We start from the raw sequence: 20995 nt of genomic DNA, 5'->3' as shown, positions 1-20995 counted from the left end.
AGACCCTGTAACCAGCCCTCCACATACCTGTCTCCCCACTGGTACATGGCTCTGTCCTGGAACAAGTGGCAAAGAAACAGCCACATGCTGATAGTCTCCATCCAAAATATGACCACCACAAACCAGATGGAGGAGAGGAGGAAGAATTCACACACCATCCTGCCTCCTTCACACCCCGACGCTGGGTGCCGTCACCCCACAGGCCCTGGATGAGGACAGACAACATTTAGAGTGCATCTACAGTCAAACAAACAGTATTACTATAATTCAGTGTGGCCAGGCTGAAACCAAATGTTGAACACAGAGAGTCCCTAAGATGCAAGTAGTTCAGAGTTGTTTATGTAAAATATATGGTAATTTTAAACAAATGTATGAATTTTGAAAATGGATAGGTCAAATATATAAAGGTACATACATTTGAATAAAATTGCACGCAGTTTTTGAAGCCTAGCTGGCCTCCCAGGTTTTTGACCAGTATGCTCATCTAGTAACATTGGTTAAAAGGAACCAGAGGTGTGAGACATATGGAGGCTGCCATATTTATTACCTCTTAAACAATACCAGTTCCCTGGCAGTACTGCTGAATTTACTGGTCAGTGGGATCTAAATCACACACCTGAAACAAGCATGCAGCTAATCTTGTCAGATTTCTCATAGACATCTGATCTGCTACCTGCTTGTTCAGGGTCTATGGTTTAAAGTATTACAGGCAGAGGCTCAGCAGGACAGCCAGAAAAATGTGCATTATTAAAAAGGAAATAAATAGGTCAGTCTCCATATCCCCCTCACCTTGGGGTTCCTTTAAAGTAAACCTGAGATGGGGAGAAATTAAAAAAAAAAAAAAAAAAGTATGCATACCAGGAGCTTCCTCCAGTCCCCTCTGGCCTTACTGCTGCCTGCAGTCTCCGCAAATTGCCCCGGAAAGTCCTCCGGGCTGGGGCATACTGCACATGCATAGAATGTTCCCGGCCATGGGAGTGTGACATGGGAGCGCGCAGTCGGACTGCGTCTGTGCTGACTGGCCCCAACTGGATGACTTACTGGGGCCAGTTGCGGAGGTTGCAGGCAGCGGAGCACGGCAGTGTGGGAGTGATCAGGCCGGAAGGGGCTGAAGTAAGCCCCAGGTATGTATAATTTCTTTATTTCGATCCATCTCAGGTACACTTTAAGGCTGCAGATTTGGTAGTAAATCTTCAAGCTTCTGCTGAGGTGACTACTAGATAGGCAGCAGCTTAGGAAAGGATCAAGAAGAATGCCAACTTTAACTTCTCTCTGTCACAGATTCTAAGTGGGGTCCAAGATACTCAACCCACACCATCGAAGCCCTTGCTAGGCAAGTGCAAGCCACTGCAGGCCATCATGTAGCTACGGTCACATTCCATATCTCTAAAAAGGGTGAACATTTTGTTCTTCCCGCTGCTGACAAGATACATTTCTTTTACAGATTCCTCAGCAACTAGAAAAAGTGGATACCACTCAAATGGTACAAGGTGTACAGAGTGTGCATGGAACATCCCCATATACCAGGGCTGTGGAGTTGGTACAAAAATCATCCGACTCCTCAGTTTATGAAACCTCTGACATGAAACCTCCGACTCCAGGTACCCAAAATTGCCCCGACTCCTTAGTGTATATTTTTTTTTTTACAAAGGCCTTGGAATTGGTTCAAAAATCATCAGACTCCTCAGTTCATTGAAACCCAGCAAGTTACACACTTATACTTTACATACAGTCAAGGACAAAAGTTTTAATAATGGCACAAATAGGTGTTTTTACAAAGTTTACTGCTTTAGTGCTATTAGATCTTTTTGTCAGTGGTTTCTGAGGTGTAATGAAGTATAATGACAAGCATTTCTTAAGTTATAAAGCCTTTTATTGACAATCAAGTTTCAATATTTGCAGTATTGGCCCTTCTTTTTCAAGGCATCTGCAATTCGCCCTGGCAAGCTGTCAATCAACTTTTGGGCCATATCCTGACTGAGGGCACCCATTCTTTCATCAATGCTAGGTGTTTGTGGGTTTTTTACAATACTAAAAGCATATGGCGCTCAACAATCAGCACAAAGTACAAAGCCAAAAAGAACAGTCCCAAAATATTGCATGTGATAGATCGTCCTGGATGGTATTTCTTCAAATCTGTTGCTTCAATATATAAATGACCAATAAAATAGATTGCGCTCACCAGAAAATGTGGCTGACCTCAGTAGATCAGCAACCTCGCTTTTGGCCCAGCCAGCAGACTCCACATGATTCAGATTAGTTATCCTTCAATGCTCATCAATAAAAGAAACACAGCAATAGTGTGCTACTGCTTTAAATCACTATACACTAAGCCTCCACAGCACCAGTGTTCCCAGATCACACTATGGCCTCTATTCATAAAAAAAAAAAAAATTTGTGGAGGGAAAATACCGCATTGGTATTTTAGACTTCTGGGTGGTCATTCATAAAAATGTTTCCAACTGCGATAGCAGTGCGGAGATTTACCGCTGTAGGCTGGCGGTAGGCTTGCGGAAACACAGAAGCTGGCAGAGTCCCTCCGTGCGCTGCTCTCTCTGCTGCTGCTGCTTGGGAGGTCTGTCTCCATTCACTTGCATGTATTCCGCACGCTTCTCGCTACATCCGAGGAAGCGGTACTTCCCATCCGCATACCGCTTCCTCTAATCTTTATGAATGGACATTTTGTTACTTTTTCTAGATAAATCTAGAAAATCACCGCACAAGGCAGAAATGTATCGCTCTGCTGGGGAATTGTAACTTTTCATGCGGAAACAGCTTTTATGAATGCACACTTTGCTAAATGGTCAGGAAAGTCAGCTGTTTTCAGCGGTAAACTTGCGGTAAAGTTTTATGAATAGAGGCCTATGTCTCCACAGCACCAGTGTTCCCAGATCACACTATTTCACCAACGTGTAGAAGCACGCAGAAATATATATAGCCTCTCACCGGATAATATGGCTGACCACATTAGACCACGATTAAGGACTTTTCATATCCTCCTTAGTATGAAAGCGATCAACATCTACAACATCTGGATATCCTTAAACCACTCATGAAGATGGAAAAGACAGCAATAGTGTAATAGCGTTTAGATATTTCATACACCAAGCTTTCACACCACCAGTGCTCCCTGCAAACACCGCTCACCCAGTTTGTGCTTGCATGCAATATATAGTTACAAAGGCCTATCATCAGATGCTATGGCTGACCAGAATGGACCAGCATATACGCTTTTTCAACTCCTCATCTAAAAGTGCCCATAGACCTTAAGATTATGGGGAGATTCGACAAAGACAAATTTATTTCCAATCGAATCTGATTAGAGATAAATTTGTCGCTAGTCAATTCTGCCCATACACTACAGGCCGATTGCCGTCCGATTTTAGCATGAAATCTTCAGGGAATCGCCTGAGCCCGCTACCCCCCGCCATGTATAAATGTGCCCCCCGTGTGCACTTATGCGTTACCTGTCCTGTTGCAGCCTCCGCGGGTGTCCTGTAACCTCCGGGCGGTATTCCGTATGCGCTATTGGCGCATAGTTTCTGACGTCAGACGCTATGCACCAGTAGCGTGTACGGATAGCTGCCCGGAGGTTACGGGACACCGCACGGAGGCTGCAACAGGACAGGTAACGTATAAACGCACACGGGGGCACATTTATACATTGCGGCAGGGGTTTCGTCGCCGTACACCCGACCAACCAACTTTGGCCCGACATCTTGCAGCATGCGCGATAGACAAAGCAACGAATGTCTGCCCCGAAATTGGTCACTTTGTCGGTCGGGCATGCACTTGGCAGCAACGATTTTCATCCAATTCTATTATAAAAATCTCATTGGATGGTCGATCGGCCACCTATTCACTTGATGTATGGGCACCTTTACTATAGCAGTGTAACAAACCTTTGTGGTGTTAGCAGGGAGTCAGCTCTGTGACCAGATGTTCTCAATTGGATTAAAGTTTGGAGAGTTTCCTGGTCATGGACTCAAAAATTGTATGGTTTGTTCCCTGATCCACTTAGGGCCGAATGTGTGCCGAACCTGCAGCATTTTCCATGCAGGCAAATCAGATGGGGAAATTGCTGCCTATTCGAGCAATGGCTTGCCATCTGACCCTCACTGCTGTGCTATTTTGGACGCCACGCTACAGTTTACTGCAGCAAGCACCCAAAGTCCTACATTCGGTTGCATGCTTGCATCACTGCACGTGCCAACATAAGTGTCATCACTGCAAGTGTCAGCAGCCCTTAGTTGTCACTTTGGCCTTATGGCACGGTGCTCTATCATGCTGGAAAAGGCATTGTTCTTCACCAACTGTTCCTGGATGGTAGGCAAAATTCTGAGCGAGCCCTCTCCCTTGGATGAGAAACAACCCTAAACATGTATGGTCCCTGAATGGTTTACATCCGGACAATCATTTTTCCAGTTGCTTCAAACATTCAGAAAGGGGCTTCTTCAGAGAAAATGACTTTACCCCGATCCTCAGCAATACAATCCCTGTAATTTTTGGATCATCAGCATGTCCCTGATGTCTTTCTTGGAGTGAAGGCAGGACATCCTTGAAAAGTCTTCTGTGTGCATGCAAGATGCACTCAAAATTGCCTGCTGCCATTCCTAAACAAGCTCTGCACTGGTGGCACCCCAATCCAACAGCTGAATCATCTTCAGGAGACCGTCCGGGTGCTTACTGGACTTTCTTGGGCGCCATGAAGCCTTCTTCAATCAACTTAACCTCTCTTCTGGAAGTTTTAGATGAGCCAATAAATGGTTGATTTAGGTGCGATCTTAGTAGCAGCAATATAATTTACTGTGAAGACCCTTTTATGCAATGCAATGACTACATATGATTCTTTGCAGGTATCCATGGTGAACAGAGGAAGAACAAGGATTTCAAGCATCATCCTCTTTTTAAAATATTCAGTCTGCTATTCTAACTCAATCAATATGACAAAATGATCTCCAGCCTTATGCTGGTCAACACTCTCACCTGTGTTAACAAACAGGTCCTTTTGTGGCAGGGCTGAAATACAATGGCAATGTGCTTTTGGAATTAAAGGACAACTGAAGTGAGAGGGATATGGAGGCTGCCATATTTATTTCCATCTAAGCAATGCCAGTTGCCATACCCTCCTGCTGATCCTCTGCCTCTAATACTATTAGCCATAGCCCCTGAACAAGCATGCAGCAGATCAGGTGTTTCAGACTTTAAAGTCAGATCTGACAAGACTAGCTGCATGCTTGTTTCTGGTGTTATTCAGATACTACTGCAGAGAAATAGACCAGCAGGGCTGCCAGGCAACTGGTATTGATTAAAAGGAAATAAATATGGCAGCCTCCGTAAACCTCTTACTTCAGTTCCCCTTTAAGTTCATTTTCATGCCAAAGAAAACCTTTGCAATTCAACTAGTCACTCTTTATAACATGCTGGAGGCTATGCAAATTGCCATCATAAAAACCAAAGCAGAAGACTTTGTAAATACCAGCATTTTTGCCATTCTCAAAACTTTGGGCCATGACTGTACAGCTCGCTCACAATTTTAAAAGCAGTAGGATTAGCCATACTATGCAAGGGGGAAAAAACACATATATAAGTAGATAAATACTTGATCTACTTGCATAAACACATGTATTGTACTGTTTTGATTTCAGAGAATTTTATATAGTAAAAGAAGAGAATTCTGTTCCTGGTGGGAACCATGTCTTTTGCCCACAGTTTGAGGCTAAATCTTGATGTCATTTCTGCCCTTCACTTTCTTTTCTTTTCCAATCGCTGAGTCACCTCAGCCTTGCTTGTAAACACAAGTGAGCAGAGGATCGTGTTTCAGATAGGCAGCTAAGCAGGGAAATAAATGGAAGAGGAGGAATATATTATAGATAAAAAGAACCCCCAGCATGCAACTGTTTGGCACTGACAATTAAAGGGCCAGTGCTCCTAAAGTATGTGATAACTCCAAACCATAACAGCAGAAAAAGTTTTGAATGCAGGATTAGCATCTTTATCAGACCAGTTGCTGTTGAAATGTATTCCCATGTAAAATAGAGAGCCTGCTTTGTAAGTCTCTCTATTACCGCAAGGATCAGCGGGTGGGTAGGGTTAATCACTCGCCCGTGATTCATTAATGACCGAAATTCCACTCCCCGCCTCAGCAAAGTCGCTGTGGCTTTATTTCTAAAGTCTTTTGAAGATCTGTGGCTGCCCTCACCTGCTTGCCATGGCCTGCCCCAAGTCAGCAGCCATGGTCTAATTGGTGGCTGCCAAGCTGTGGGCAGGCCACGGCAAGCAGTTGAGGGCGGCCATAGAACCTCAGAAAACCAGGGCTGTGGAGTTGGAGTCGGGGCAATTTTGGGCACCCGGATTCGTTGATTTCATAAACTGAGGAGTCGGATGATTTTTGTACAAAATCCACAGCCCTGTTAAGTATTAGACTAAGGAGTCGGAGTCGAGGAGTCGGAGCTATTTTGGGTACCAGGAGTCTGAGTTGGAGTCGTGGTTTCATAAACGGAGGAGTCTGAAGATTTTTGTACAGACTCCACAGCCCTGCAGAAAACTTCAGGAAACATGGCAGTGGATGTCTTACAAATGCAGAATTGCAGAGTCTCCGTTATTAATAAATTATGGGCAACCAGGTGACTGATTAACCCTACCAACCGCCAATCCTTGCAGCAATAATAGAGAGCACAAGTATCATCCAACGTCAACTGCCTCCCTTTCCGTAAACTGTGCACTCTTCCCAACTTATTTCATTGAAATACTGTACCTGTTGCAGAGTACCACATGCTCATCCCCCACTTCCCTATACAAAATACCATGTTGCTTGGCCTGTCTGCACAGTATGTAACGTGCCAGATATTTACAGCAAGTACATTTCTTTAGCTGAAAAGGCCAGGTCTCTCTTTCCTAGTGCTTTCAGAGACAGCCCTATTTAATTATGTTTGTACAATGCACAAGGTAAACTTAAATTATCACCATTTCCCCCCTCTGGCTGAGCAACCACATACATGCCAGAAAAATATTATGCATTCAGACAGTGCTGATGTTTTCCTGCGCACTTTGCAGAGTACACCATATAATTCATGTCACCATCAGTCTCTCATAGAAGCTCACAATCTGGCAGCACTACCACCTTTGGAGGAAGCCAGTTAACTTCCAACATATTATGAATGATCTGGGCACACAAAAACCCTCCCCAACAATAATAAAGAGCCAGACATGATCTGGGCACAAAGAGAAGCCACCTTCCCAACAATAACAAAGGGCTGGGCATACCAAGACCCTCCCCCACAATAACAGTGAGCCAGGCATAAGCTGGGCAAACAGAGACCCAGCCCCACAAAATAACAGAGACAGGCTTGAGCTGGGCACACACATACCATCCCCCACAATAACAGTGAGACGGGCTCGAACTGAGCACACAGTCACCCCCACCAAATAATAACAGAGACAGGCACAAGCTGAGCTGGGCACACAGAGACCCTCCCCCACAATAACAGAGACAGGCATGAGCTGAGCACACAGAGACCCTCCCCCACAATAACAGAGACAAGCATGAGCTGGGCACACAGAGGCCCTCCCCCACAATAACAGAGACAAGCATGAGCTGGGCACACAGAGACCCTCCCCCACAATAACAGAGACAGGCATGAGCTGAGCACACAGAGACCCTCCCCCACAATAACAGAGACAGGCATGAGATGGGCACACAGAGACCCTCCCCCACAATAACAGAAAGACAGGCATGAGCTGTGCACACACATACCCTCCCCCACAATAAGAGAGAGACAGGCATGAGCTGGGCACACAGAGAGACCCTCCCCTACAATAACAGAGACAGGCATGAGCTGGGCACACAGAGAGACCCTTCCCCACAATAACAGAGAGAAAGGCATGAGCTGGGCACACGCATACCCTCCCCTACAATAACAGAGAGACAGGCATAAGCTGGGCACACACCTACCCTCCCTCACAATAACAGAGACAGGCATGAGCTGGGCACACACCTACCCTTCCCCCACAATAACAGAGAGACAGGCATGAGCTGGGCACACACCTACCCTCCCCCCACAATAACAGAGAGACAGGCATGAGCTGGGCACACACATACCCTCCCCCACAATAACAGAGAGACAGGCATGAGCTGGGCACACACCTACCCTCCCCCACAATAACAGAGAGACAGGCATGAGCTGGGCACACACCTACCATCCCCCACAATAACAGAGAGACAGGCATGAGCTGGGCACACACCTACCCTCCCCCCACAATAACAGAGACAGGCATGAGCTGGGCACACACCTACCCTCCCCCACAATAACAGAGAGACAGGCATGAGCTGGGCACACACCTACTCTCCCCCACAATAACAGAGGGACACAAGCATGAGCTGGGCACACAGAGACCCTCCCCCACAATAACAGAGAGACAGGCATGAGCTGGGCACACACATACCCTCCCCCACAATAACAGAGAGACAGGCATGAGCTGGGCACACACATACCCTCCCCCACAATAACAGAGAGACAGGCATGAGCTGGGCACACACATACCCTCCCCCACAATAACAGAGAGACAGGCATGAGCTGGGCACACACATACCCTCCCCCACAATAACAGAGAGACAGGCATGAGCTGGGCACACACATACCCTCCCCCACAATAACAGAGAGACAGGCATGAGCTGGGCACACACATACCCTCCCCCCACAATAACAGAGACAGGCATGAGCTGGGCACATACATACCCTCCCCCACAATAACAGAGAGACAGGCATGAGCTGGGCACACACCTACTCTCCCCCACAATAACAGAGGGACACAAGCATGAGCTGGGCACACACCTACCCTCCCCCACAATAACAGAGAGACAGGCATGAGCTGGGCACACACCTACCCTCCCCCACAATAACAGAGAGACAGGCATGAGCTGGGCACACACATACCCTCCCCCCACAATAACAGAGACAGGCATGAGCTGGGCACACACCTACCCTCCCCCACAATAACAGAGAGACAGGCATGAGCTGGGCACACACCTACTCTCCCCCACAATAACAGAGAGACAGGCATGAGCTGGGCACACACCTACCATCCCCCACAATAACAGAGAGACAGGCATGAGCTGGGCACACACATACCCTCCCCCACAATAACAGAGAGACAGGCATGAGCTGGGCACACACATACCCTCCCCCACAATAACAGAGAGACAGGCATGAGCTGGGCACACACATACCCTCCCCCACAATAACAGAGAGACAGGCATGAGATGGGCACACACATACCCTCCCCCACAATAACAGAGAGACAGGCATGAGCTGGGCACACACATACCCTCCCCCACAATAACAGAGAGACAGGCATGAGCTGGGCACACACATACCCTCCCCCACAATAACAGAGAGACAGGCATGAGCTGGGCACACACATACCCTCCCCCACAATAACAGAGAGACAGGCATGAGCTGGGCACACACATACCCTCCCCCCACAATAACAGAGACAGGCATGAGCTGGGCACATACATACCCTCCCCCACAATAACAGAGAGACAGGCATGAGCTGGGCACACACCTACTCTCCCCCACAATAACAGAGGGACACAAGCATGAGCTGGGCACACACCTACCCTCCCCCACAATAACAGAGAGACAGGCATGAGCTGGGCACACACCTACCCTCCCCCACAATAACAGAGAGACAGGCATGAGCTGGGCACACACCTACCCTCCCCCACAATAACAGAGAGACAGGCATGAGCTGGGCACACACATACCCTCCCCCACAATAACAGAGAGACACAAGCATGAGCTGGGCACACAGAGACCCTCCCCCACAATAACAGAGACACAGGCATGAGCTGTGCACACACATACCCTCCCCCACAATAAGAGACAGGCATGAGCTGGGCACACACATACCCTCCTCCACAATAACAGAGAGACAGGCATGAGCTGGGCACACACATACCCTCCCCCACAATAACAGAGACACAGGCATGAGCTGTGCACACACATACCCTCCCCCACAATAAGAGACAGGCATGAGCTGGGCACACACATACCCTCCTCCACAATAACAGAGAGACAGGCATGAGCTGGGCACACACATACCCTCCCCCACAATAACAGAGAGACAGGCATGAGCTGGGCACACACCTACTCTCCCCCACAATAACAGAGAGACAGGCATGAGCTGGGCACACACCTACTCTCCCCCACAATAACAGAGACAGGCATGAGCTGGGCACACAGAGACCCTCCCCCACAATAACAGAGAGACAGGCATGAGCTGGGCACACACATACCCTCCCCCACAATAACAGAGAGACAGGCATGAGCTGGGCACACACATACCCTCCCCCACAATAACAGAGAGACAGGCATGAGCTGGGCACACACATACCCTCCCCCACAATAACAGAGACAGGCATGAGCTGGGCACACAGAGACCCTCCCCCACAATAACAGAGAGACAGGCATGAGCTGGGCACACACATACCCTCCCCCACAATAACAGAGAGACAGGCATGAGCTGGGCACACACATACCCTCCCCCACAATAACAGAGAGACACAAGCATGAGCTGGGCACACACATACCCTCCCCCACAATAACAGAGAGACACAAGCATGAGCTGGGCACACAGAGACCCTCCCCCAAAAATGATAACAAACACATAAGCTGCGCTGCACACACGCAGTATAATGGAGCAGGCAGCAGACGCCACAGGGTTGTCTTGCACTATACAGTACAGCACACGGCGCTCACCAGGCTGCCGGGTCCCCTGGTGGAACTCAGGGGGACTCTGGGCTCAGATCCCCAGCTCACCCCTCTGCTGTGCTGGAACAAACACTTCCGCATCCTGCCCCGCCCCTTTTACAGCTGGGACTGGGTATCCGGTCTGCAGGTGACGTCACTCCGAGCGCCATTCAGCGCCAGCCACAGTATGGAGGTGCCGTACTATCTGCGCATGCGTAGCATCTGATTTTGAGGTTTGTGTAATTTAATTGAGCTCCAATTGATTAGCATTGTGGCCACAACTTAGTAAAGCTTTGTAAAAAGTTGCCCAACAGGGAACAGGCAGTTTGAAATCAATAGCACCCTTCTCCATTGTACCTTATTTATTGCATTGTGTAAGCAGTGCAGTGAAAACATTTTTTTTACTTTTTTTTGCCAATCTTTAAAGTGGCAATCAGGCTGAAGAAATAACAGTACTTTACTTTTGTTTATAAATGTGTCCCTCGCTCAGGTTTTGTGGATGTTGTTGACTGCAGTATTGAAATGATGCCCAGTTCACCCTTCTGCTTAGCTAGATAAATACATTAAAGTCTAGTCACAGCTGATAAAAACTAGTATGGCTGTCAGTCAGTACATAATTACACTAGGAAAGCGTATTATAACTATTATCTGCTGAGCTTTAGTGCAAACCTAGATCAGTTATTATTATGACCTTGTAGTTATAGAACACTGACATTCTGCAGTGCTTTACATGGGACACTAGTATTGTTAAAGCGGAACTGAAGAGATGAAAAAAATAAAAGTCTCGCTTACCTGGAGCTTCTGGCAGCCCCCTGTAGCCATCCTGTGCCCACACTGTCCTGGAATGATCCTCCGTTCCTCCGCTGCAGCTCACTTTTAATCACGTCGACTTGTAAGTCAACATCTACTGGGCGGCCCTGGCCGCGCACATCCTCGTACCTGCTCCCGTGGCTATGAGTGTCCTGTGCAGGTGCAGTACGAGAAAGGGAGCATGAACAAGGACGTGGGTGCCAGGGCTGTGCATGCGCAGTGGATGGCGACTGCCAGAAGCAAAAGTGAATCGCGGCAGGGAAACAGAGGATCGTTTGGTAACTTTGAGGGTACAGGGCGACTACAGGGGGCTGGCAGAAGCCCCGAGTAAGTGAAACTTTTTTTTTTAACAACTTAGGACCGCCTAACGCTGATTGGCGTCAAGTCCTGGAGCTGCAGTTTGGCAGGGAACGTGTGCGCACATATGCGACCTTTCCCAGCCGGCGATTGTGGCTAGCAGGCTGTTAAGAGCCAACAGGGAAAATAATTCCCCTTTGTTTACATTTGTACAGCGCTGTACGCAGGAGATGCAGCGCTGTATGAGGGACACTCGGCTGTCCCTCAGAGCAGCTCGCTGTGCGCGGCCTCTTATAGGCTGATGCCTATGAGAAGCGGGGAGCAGTGCCGATTGCCATCCTATGGCGATTAGGACAGTACAGGGGGGAGGGAAAAGCCTCCCTTTTGTTGCTAATAAAGAAGAAAAAAAAAGATCGCAGCAGCGATCAGAGACCCCCGACAGAGTGTCCTATTAAGGACACTAAAAGGTGGTAAAAATAATTTGTGTGCTGAGTTGTAGGGCTGTGCAGCACCCTAACAAAGCTGCACAGCCCTATGTAATGAAAAATAGCCTGGTCACTAGGGGGGTGTAAGCCTGAGGTCCTGAAATGGTTAATCTCTTCAGATCCGCTTTAAGGTAGCCAAACATCCGGCGGTGATGGGCAGATTCGACCAAGAGACAAATCTCTCTCTGATCGAATCTGATAATAGAGAGATCTGTTGGTTGCCCATTTCACAATCAATTTTAGCATGACATCTCTCGGGAATTTGCTGAGTCCGCTGCATCCACCACCTCGCCACTACCTCCCTAGTGTATTAATGTACATGTCTGCATTTATACATTTCCTGTCCTGTGTCACGGTGCCCATCTGTCTTCCAATTCCGCCGCTCTTCCATTATCTATATACATGCCACAGGCACACAAGCGCCATGTACTATGCATTGGCGGGGTGTATACCGCTAATGGAAGAGCAGCGGATTCGGAAGACTGATGAGCACCGTGACACAGGACAGGTGATGTATAAATGTGTACATCTGGTACATTGGTCCATTTACCAAATGTGTACATTTGGTAAATAGACAATTATTTCACTGAAGGCACATGCACATGGAAACAAACATACAAGACTTACTGGTGTATGAGGAAGTATCGTAAAGTTTTAATTATCTCCCAGAAGTTATTATGGTATATTGATGAAATGTTGGGGATCATCTTTGGTGCAGTATGTTGAGAAAATCAGCTCAATTTATCCTTTATTTCTTTTAGTTACAGATCGGTCAGCAAGCTCATGGTGAACCATAAATCCTAGGAGTGTGTAAGGGGCTAAAAAGGACCAAAAAGCTATTTTATTAAAAAACACTATGCAAACCAGAAATGTGCCTTCTTAAAACAGAAGGTATTTGCGATTATTCAGGTTGGAGTGAGCATATGGGGTTTCCTACAATGCTAAATATGCAAATCGTCCCTTTGTTGTCCCTGAAAGCTAAACACACCTCCAGACCTGCTGGAATGCAAAAATGTGGCAGCTTGTTCATTGTACAGAGCCACAGTAATCCAACATGACATGGTTCTAGAGATGTATTTAGCTTTCAGGGACGATTTGCATTCAGCAATGATGCATTGTGGGAGACATCATATGCTTACTATAACCTGAATAATCAGAAATGCCTTCTGATTTAGGCTACTTGCACACCAAGACGTTGCGTTAGGTGCTACGTTAAGGTCGCATAACGTGCACCTAACGAAAGGCCTGGTGCTCTTCGATGTGGATGTCAGAGTGAGCCGCGTTGTGCAGCTCACTCTGGCGTCCGTGATGCCGTGATGCGTACTCTTGGTTGCATGCAGCATCACGTGGTCCCGCCGGCCAATCACCGCACAGAGCGGCCGCTCCAGGAAGTAAACACTGCACGACACAACGTGCAGTGAATATTAATTAGCCATGTGCCTGGCCGCTCTCCGCTCCTCCCGAACATGACTGAGCATGAGCAAACAGTCTAACGCGGCTTAAGCCGCTGTAACGCCGTAGCATGCTGCACTTTTGGGAGAACGTGCAGCGTTACATGTAACGCAACGTGGGCAGTGTGAACAGCCCACTTGTGTTACATTGCTGTGCGTTGGGGGAGTGTTACAGGCTGCAATAACGTGCGCCTGTAACGTCCCTGTGTGTAAGCAGCCTTAAGAAGGCAAATTTCTGTTTTATTTCCTTTACACATTGTGCCGAAGTGACTAAAGTGTGAGATGGAATAGATTGAGGCCCACAGCGTGATAAAATTCCTGCTTTTGAAGAGTAGTAGTACCCGACCAAAAAATCCTGTTCCAACTGCGTTACCATCTGTCTTGAAAGGTCACGCAGTGTTTGTTTCTGGAAAGGGGTTAGCAAACATAGAACCCAGCTTGCAGACACCTTATTCAGACGGTACGCTAAACTGCCCAGAAAGTGCGCAGTTCAGTTTCCTGACTGAAAGGGGCCTTAGGTTGTGTTTCCACTTGTTTCAGACAACGTGTGGCCAGCGGGAACTGATGGTCCACTGTGGTCCGGCTGAAGCCCGAGGCAGATGCGTTACCCCCATAGACTATATGGGGGAACGCATCCATGTGTCCGGGAGTATCGCAGAATGCACAGAAGTGCAGTCCTCTTACTGCATCGGATCCCGCAGATCCGTTGCAGCGTGACAAGTGTGAATGGCTCCTGTTTACAAAATAGGAGCCTTTCACTGTGGAGTGGAGAATGGACAAAAATGCTTTGTATTGGAAGTGAATATCGGCTTTCTAGGCACAAGTGCGTGGCCAGCATACCTCAGCATATCCAGTTTGTAATCAGAACACACAGATGAATCTCAAGCAGGCTTCTGCTACAACCAGAACATTCTACCATACTATATTTTAAATGAGCACATCTAAAACATAAGATGAATAATAAACAGCTATTCAGACAGAGTTTCACTTTCTTCTGTTCAGTTGTCAGGTCTCATATCTGTCAGCATGTCGTACTTATAAATGAGGAGATTCCGTCCCTGTGCCATAGCAGTTGTTGGCCTCATGCTACCTTCCATCAGCCATCTGGACCTGGGACAGCAGAAATTCCAGCAAGTAAGTAGACACCAATAATAATCGCAGCATTCATTAGAAAAAAAAGTTGTTATTGTCAACTTTATTGCACAAGAAGTGCATAGGTAAAATATAACTGATGGGTGGAGGCGCCCAATAAGAATAAACTGTTACAAAGCAGAGGTGGGTTGCTTGCCTCCCCTGATGAAAAAGCCAATTATTTAGCGATTTAAAGGAAACATCAGGGAAGAAAAAAAAACAGATTTACTTACGTGGAGTTTCCTCCTGCACCTGGAAGCCTATGTGTCCCTCGCCGCAGCTCATCTCAGGTGCAGAGGCCACCGACCTGACCAGGGGCGTTCCTAGGGTCTCCGGAGCTGGCATTGGGCAGCTCTCTCTCCCTAGCCATGCCTCCTGTCGCTCCCCCGCCTCCTTGCGCGCTGGTGAGAGACGCACAGTCTCTCCTTGCAGCGTCGTGATCCGGAGGTCACGAAAGTGAAAGTGGGCCATTGCTGCCTACAGGAGTGGCGGTTTTTGATTCTGCTTGATCCACTCAGCTCCCAGAATCAGGTAACCTACTTTTTTATTTTATTTTATGAACCCACCTCAGGCTCTTTTTAGCATGTCCGTTGCTCTTTTGCAATCATTTCCGTTAATTGGACAGTTTTCTGTCTAGTGTGAACCAGCTCTTACTCAGCAGTGCCTATTCTTTACTGTTTTTCCCTGACTTGCTGGTAGCGGTAGATATCACAGTCATAGCAGAGGAAAGTGGGAGGTTTCAGAAAGACACTGGAGAGATGTGAGGCATACAGAGATCAGCTAATTGTGCATGATCTGAAGTGGAATTCTCTAGAGTTAGATTAAATACATACAGCCAGGGTCCCTCGCCTCAGCCTCGTCCCTCAACTTCAAAGAGATTGATGAAGAAGTCACATCAAGCATCCTCCTTCACCTCCGCCTAACTACCTGTGACCTGGATCCTGGCCCAACACAGTTCATGTTGAACTGCCCCGACCTGTTCGTACCGGTATTCTTCAAAATTGTTAACTGTTCCTTACAATCAGGGATATTTCCTGCATTACTGAATGAAGCAATGATCAGGCCTCTCCTCAAAAAACCCTCCCTGGACCCGGATGCAATGACCAGCTACAGACCTGTCTCTAACCTCCCCTTTCTGGGCAAGCTAATTGAAAAAGCTGTTTACCTCCAGCTAGAAGCCAAAATCCTACAAAACAACAGTTATGACCCATTCCAGTCTGGCTTCAGGAAACACCACAGCACTGATACTGCCCTCATCCAAATATGCAACCACCTGCTCATGGCAAGAGACAGAGGAGAGTGCTCGATCCTCATACTGCTAGACCTTTCTGCAGCCTTTGATACAGTTGACCATGACATCTTGATAAACAGGCTACAGGAATACTGCGGCATTGATGGCATAGTTCTTCAGTGGTTCCAATCCTTCTTGAGTGGCAGAACCCACAAAGTGTCTATGGGGCCCTTCCTGTCCACCCCTGTATCACTTAAGTATGGGGTGCCCCAGGGCTCAATCCTCTCTCCCCTGCTTTTCACGATTTACATGTTACCGCTTGGAAAACGAATCCAAAAACATGGCCTGACATACCACTGCTATGCAGACGACACCCAACTATATCTTTCCTTCAAGCCTGGTGTGACAGACCCAACTCTAACTATAAACGCCTGCTTACGTGAACTACAGCAATGGATGAATGACAACTGGCTGAAACTAAATGCAGACAAAACTGAAGTCCTTCTGATTGGAGGGCAGAGCGTGATAACAAAACAACTTAACTTGCAGTCTTCACCACTGGGAATAGGAGGCACGGATCTACGCAGCTCTGATCATGTGCGTAGCCTGGGAGTTCTAATTGATGGAGAGTTAAACTTCAGAACTTCAGAACTCAAATCTCTGCTGTGGTGAAATCATCCTATTTTCACCTGAAGAACATTGCAAAAATCAAGCACCTCATCCCCCCAGAAGATCTGCCAACCTTAGTCCATGCCTTCATCACATCCCGACTGGACTACTGTAATGCTCTCTACACTGGCCTTCCAAAAAAGGTCTTGCACCGACTACAGCTGATACAGAATACTGCTGCCAGACTGCTAACCAACCAACCCCATCACTGCCACATAACGCCAGTCCTGCACTCCCTTCTCTGGCTACCATAGAATGGAGGGTCCTATTCAAGATCGGCCTACTGACATTTAAATCCCTGAATAATCTAGGCCCTGGATACATGAAAGATATGTTGCAGCTACGTAGCAATCCCCGCATTCTCAGATCCACAGGTTCTAATAATCTAGTCATACCCAGAGTCCACTTGGAATCTTTTGGTCCCAGAGCCTTCTGTCATGCTGCACCTACGTTTTGGAACTCCTTACCTCAACAGATCAGGACAGCTCCATCCCTGGACGTGTTTAAATCCAGACTGAAAACCCACCTGTTCAGTTTGGCATTTGCAGAAATATAACTTTTGTTGTGTGAATACTTCATCCCACTACCAATTACTGAATCTGAGAGAGCCTAAGCGCTTTGAGTCCTATGGGAGAAAAGCGCTATAGAAATGGTATTGTATTGTATTGTATATGAAACAATCGTTTTATAGAATATAAGTCTTTATTGTTATTGTAACAACCAAAATTGCACAATGAAATTCTAAAGTTCAATTTTCCATCAAAAACAAATCAACATTCCACTCCTACATATATGGCATTGCACACACCCTTTATCAACATGACCACTTAGAAGCATTTAAAGTGCACCTGAGATGAAAGTCATCTCAGGTGTTATTCTCACCTGGGGCTTCCACCAGTCGCTCAGTCCCTCGCCGTCTCCCCGGGCTGCTCCTGTCCCCCACTGCACAGCCCGGTATTTTGTCCAAGTCGCATTGCCGGGAGCGTTCTGCGCCTGCTTCTGCTGTCCATAATTTTTGGCTGGATGTGCACTGCTACAGAGAGAAGACCTGGAGACAAATCATCTTAAATGATACCACCTAGCTAATACATATACAGTGTTTGTGTATTTAAAAAGCACTGACATCTTCTGCAGTGCTTTACAGCAGTGCTGCTCGGATACCATTTTTCACTATCTGGAACTAATTTGGATCCGGATACCCCTCTATCCGATCCAGGTCGGATATCTGGATCAAACATTTTCCAATCCGACCCCACTATCCGTGGTATCTGGCCGGATTCGGATATCTGGATAGAAAAACCCTGCTTTAATTGCTTTAAAAAAGGTTTTTAGGGTCAATGAGGCATGTATCATCATTATTTTGCAAAGGGGAACACTAATTGATGACCCGTTCATTAACATCAGGCCTAGGTTCCAGACAGCGGTCGTGTAGCCCACTTTGGGCTTGATTCACAAAGCGGTGCTAACTGTTAGCACGCCTGTGAAAACCCCCTTAGCACGTCTAAACAAGCTTTTCGCGCATAAAACTTTACGCGCGCAAAACTTTATGCACGTAAAACTTTACGCGCGTACTGCACAGAGCGCAGGGCGCTCCGCGCGAAGTGCCCATTAAAGCCTATGGGACTTAGCGCGCGTAAAACTTTGCGCGTGCAAAGTTAGCGCCTGATCTGATTGAGAAAACCGGTGCTAACCTACTTAGCACCCTGGTTAGCGCGTCTAAAGACTTTAGACGTGCTAAGTAGGTTAGCACCGCTTTGTAAATCAAGCCCATTGTGTCCAAAGTGCCACGTGCAAAGTGCCATGTGCAAAGTGCCACGTGCAAACACGTGTAAAGTGCCATGTGCAAAGTGCGAAGTGCCACGTGCAAACGCGTGCAAAGTGCAGCTGCAATGTGTCTGTGTGTGTGTGCTGTGCACACACCAGGCCAGCTGCTGCCTGCCACGTGCAAACACGTGCAAAGTGCAAACAAGTGCAAAGTGCCACATGCAAAGTGCCACATGCAAAGTGCAAACACGTGCAAAGTGCCACGTGCAAACAAGTGCAAAGTGCCACGTGCAAACACGTGCAAAGTGCCACGTGCAAAGTGGCGTATGCAAAGTGGCACTTTGCATGTGTTTGCACGTGGCACTTTGCATGTGTTTGCACTTTGCACGTGGCACTTTGCACGTGGCAGGCAGCAGCTGGCCTGGTGTGTGCACAGCACACACACAGACACATTGCAGCTGCAGCAGCCCTGCAGCTCACACTCTAAATGTCACACTATGACATCAATCAAGCTAATGAACGATTGAACTATAGTGTAGTGATAGTGAAGGGGTTAATCACTGAACAGCTAATCACTGTGTACAGCCCTTGGCCCAGCAGCACTGCAGCACACACTCTAACTGTCACACTATGAGACATCAATCAAGCTAATTAACGATTTAACTATAGAGTAGTGATAGTAGTGAAGGGGTTAATCAATGAACAGCTTTGGTTTATAACTGTGTACAGCCCTTTGTAGGGAACCAGCACTGGAGCATGTCTCTCAGTGTGCATTCAGCAAGCCAGGACAATCTGTCTCATCATGGCAGCCCTCCTTATTATACAGGGGGGCTGGCCAGTGTTCCTTTCTGTGATTGGGTGCCAGGGCTTAGGCTGGGAGGCCTCTGATTGGCTCAATGAGGTCAGGTGGTGCCGACCAGGGTTCCCCTCTGTGATTGGTTGCTAGGGCTTCTGCTGGGAGCCCTCTAATTGGCTCTAGGACGTCATCACCTTAGTTACTGTATTTTGGATCCGGATACCCGCAGATATCCGCGGATATCCGGATTATGCGCCCAACTATCCGCAGATAACCATCCGGATTTGGGCCCAGCTATCTGGAATCCGAATCTGGTCGAATAGCTGAAAAAGTTCGGATTATCCAGGTTACCCGGATATCCGGAATCCTGATGAGCAGCACTGCTTTACAGAGTATATTGTTTTCTCGTGAATTATCCCCCAAAGGAGCTCACAATCTAAAACCTTGTACATATGCTAGATGGCTTTCGACTGAGGCAGCCGGTTGGGACCACCTCTGCCAAGAATCTAGCCTGTGGATGACAACCCCAATCCCCTACCCCTGGATGTAACGGCCAGAAAGTCCTGGACTGGCAGAGCACCTGTTGTTCTTCTACTCACTCCATGCCACTCATGGACCGCCTTTCTTCCCCCCCCCCCCCTTCATCATAACACATTGAGCACTACTCATAAAGCATTGTCACCTGTTTTCCTCTGTTCACCTTATCTTTGTTACTTTTTTAAGCTCCCAAAGAGCAACATTTTAATATAATTAAGGTAAGAAAAGTAATAATGAAATGAAGTTAATCAGCAACCACTTACATCGGGGTTGATTCACTATAACAAATAACGTTTCTTATCATAGTTAACATGCCTTGTCAGAGTTAACATGCCTTATCAGAGTTAGTGTGCAGGATTTGAGCTCTCGTTATTGCCAATTAGCAGGCATAAGTTCGTAGTACTCACTGTGCTACTCTGATAAGGCATGTAAATTCTGATAAGGCACACTGTTTGTTATAGTGAATCAAACCCTTTGAGTGATTATTTTGCTTGTAAATGTGCTTAAAGGTTATTTTTATCAAACACGTGATAAAAAAGTCATTTATGAGAAGCTTGTGAATTGAGGCCAATGTGTCACTAGGCTAATTGTGTATGTGTATGCAGCTGAAAGGAAACCCAAGGTGAACCCCAGGTAAGTATAAGTGTTGCGTCTTTTATGTCTCAGGTACAGTTTAACACATTTCATTCTTTTAGACGCTGTGATAAATGAGCCCAGTATTGCCTCCTCTGCTCTGTGTGATAGTTTGCACATATATCATGTTCCATGCATTGTCTACCTTTTCTGTAAATAATGTATGCTGCTAATAGCAGCTCCATAACAACATCTTCCAAAGGAGTCAGATGTTGCTGAGCCACAGTCAGATGTTGCTGAGTCACGGTGCTGCTGCATCTGTCTGCTTTGTGTGACATAAGCTTGTAAACAATCCAGAGACCATAGATATCACAGACAATACACCACCTTATGGTAGATGTGCACTGTGTGGTATTGTGTGGTATTTTAATAGATTACATGTCAGAATTGGTAGGGTATGTAAGGGCATGCCTATTATTATTTACTATTTATTAGAG

General features: G+C 47.0%; 1 protein-coding gene and 1 long non-coding RNA gene across 2 annotated transcripts in view; one reads left to right on the top strand and one right to left on the bottom strand.

The window, feature by feature from the left end:
- LOC137528990 (uncharacterized) overlaps positions 1 to 10872 on the bottom strand; it is a 30727-nt gene extending 19855 nt beyond the window's left edge. Inside the window, exons 1-2 of the long non-coding RNA XR_011023541.1 lie at positions 10764 to 10872; positions 28 to 205 (exon numbers count right to left, since the gene is read on the bottom strand). This is a non-coding gene — a long non-coding RNA (uncharacterized lncRNA). The remainder of the gene's footprint in view (positions 1 to 27; positions 206 to 10763) is intronic.
- Positions 10873 to 10912: 40 nt separating this feature from the next.
- Positions 10913 to 20995, top strand: part of LOC137528989 (zinc transporter zipt-7.2-like) — a 73510-nt gene continuing 63427 nt past the window's right edge. The window contains exons 1-2 of the mRNA XM_068250837.1: positions 10913 to 10987; positions 14800 to 14931. Of these exons, the coding sequence (XP_068106938.1) occupies positions 14839 to 14931 (93 nt within the window). The 5' untranslated portion in view covers positions 10913 to 10987; positions 14800 to 14838. The remainder of the gene's footprint in view (positions 10988 to 14799; positions 14932 to 20995) is intronic.

Source organism: Hyperolius riggenbachi, chromosome 8 (assembly GCF_040937935.1).
Source record: "Hyperolius riggenbachi isolate aHypRig1 chromosome 8, aHypRig1.pri, whole genome shotgun sequence".
Lineage (NCBI taxonomy): Eukaryota > Metazoa > Chordata > Amphibia > Anura > Hyperoliidae > Hyperolius > Hyperolius riggenbachi.
The sequence above is the reverse complement of the archived record's forward strand: the minus strand, read 5'-3'. Positions and strand labels throughout refer to the sequence as shown.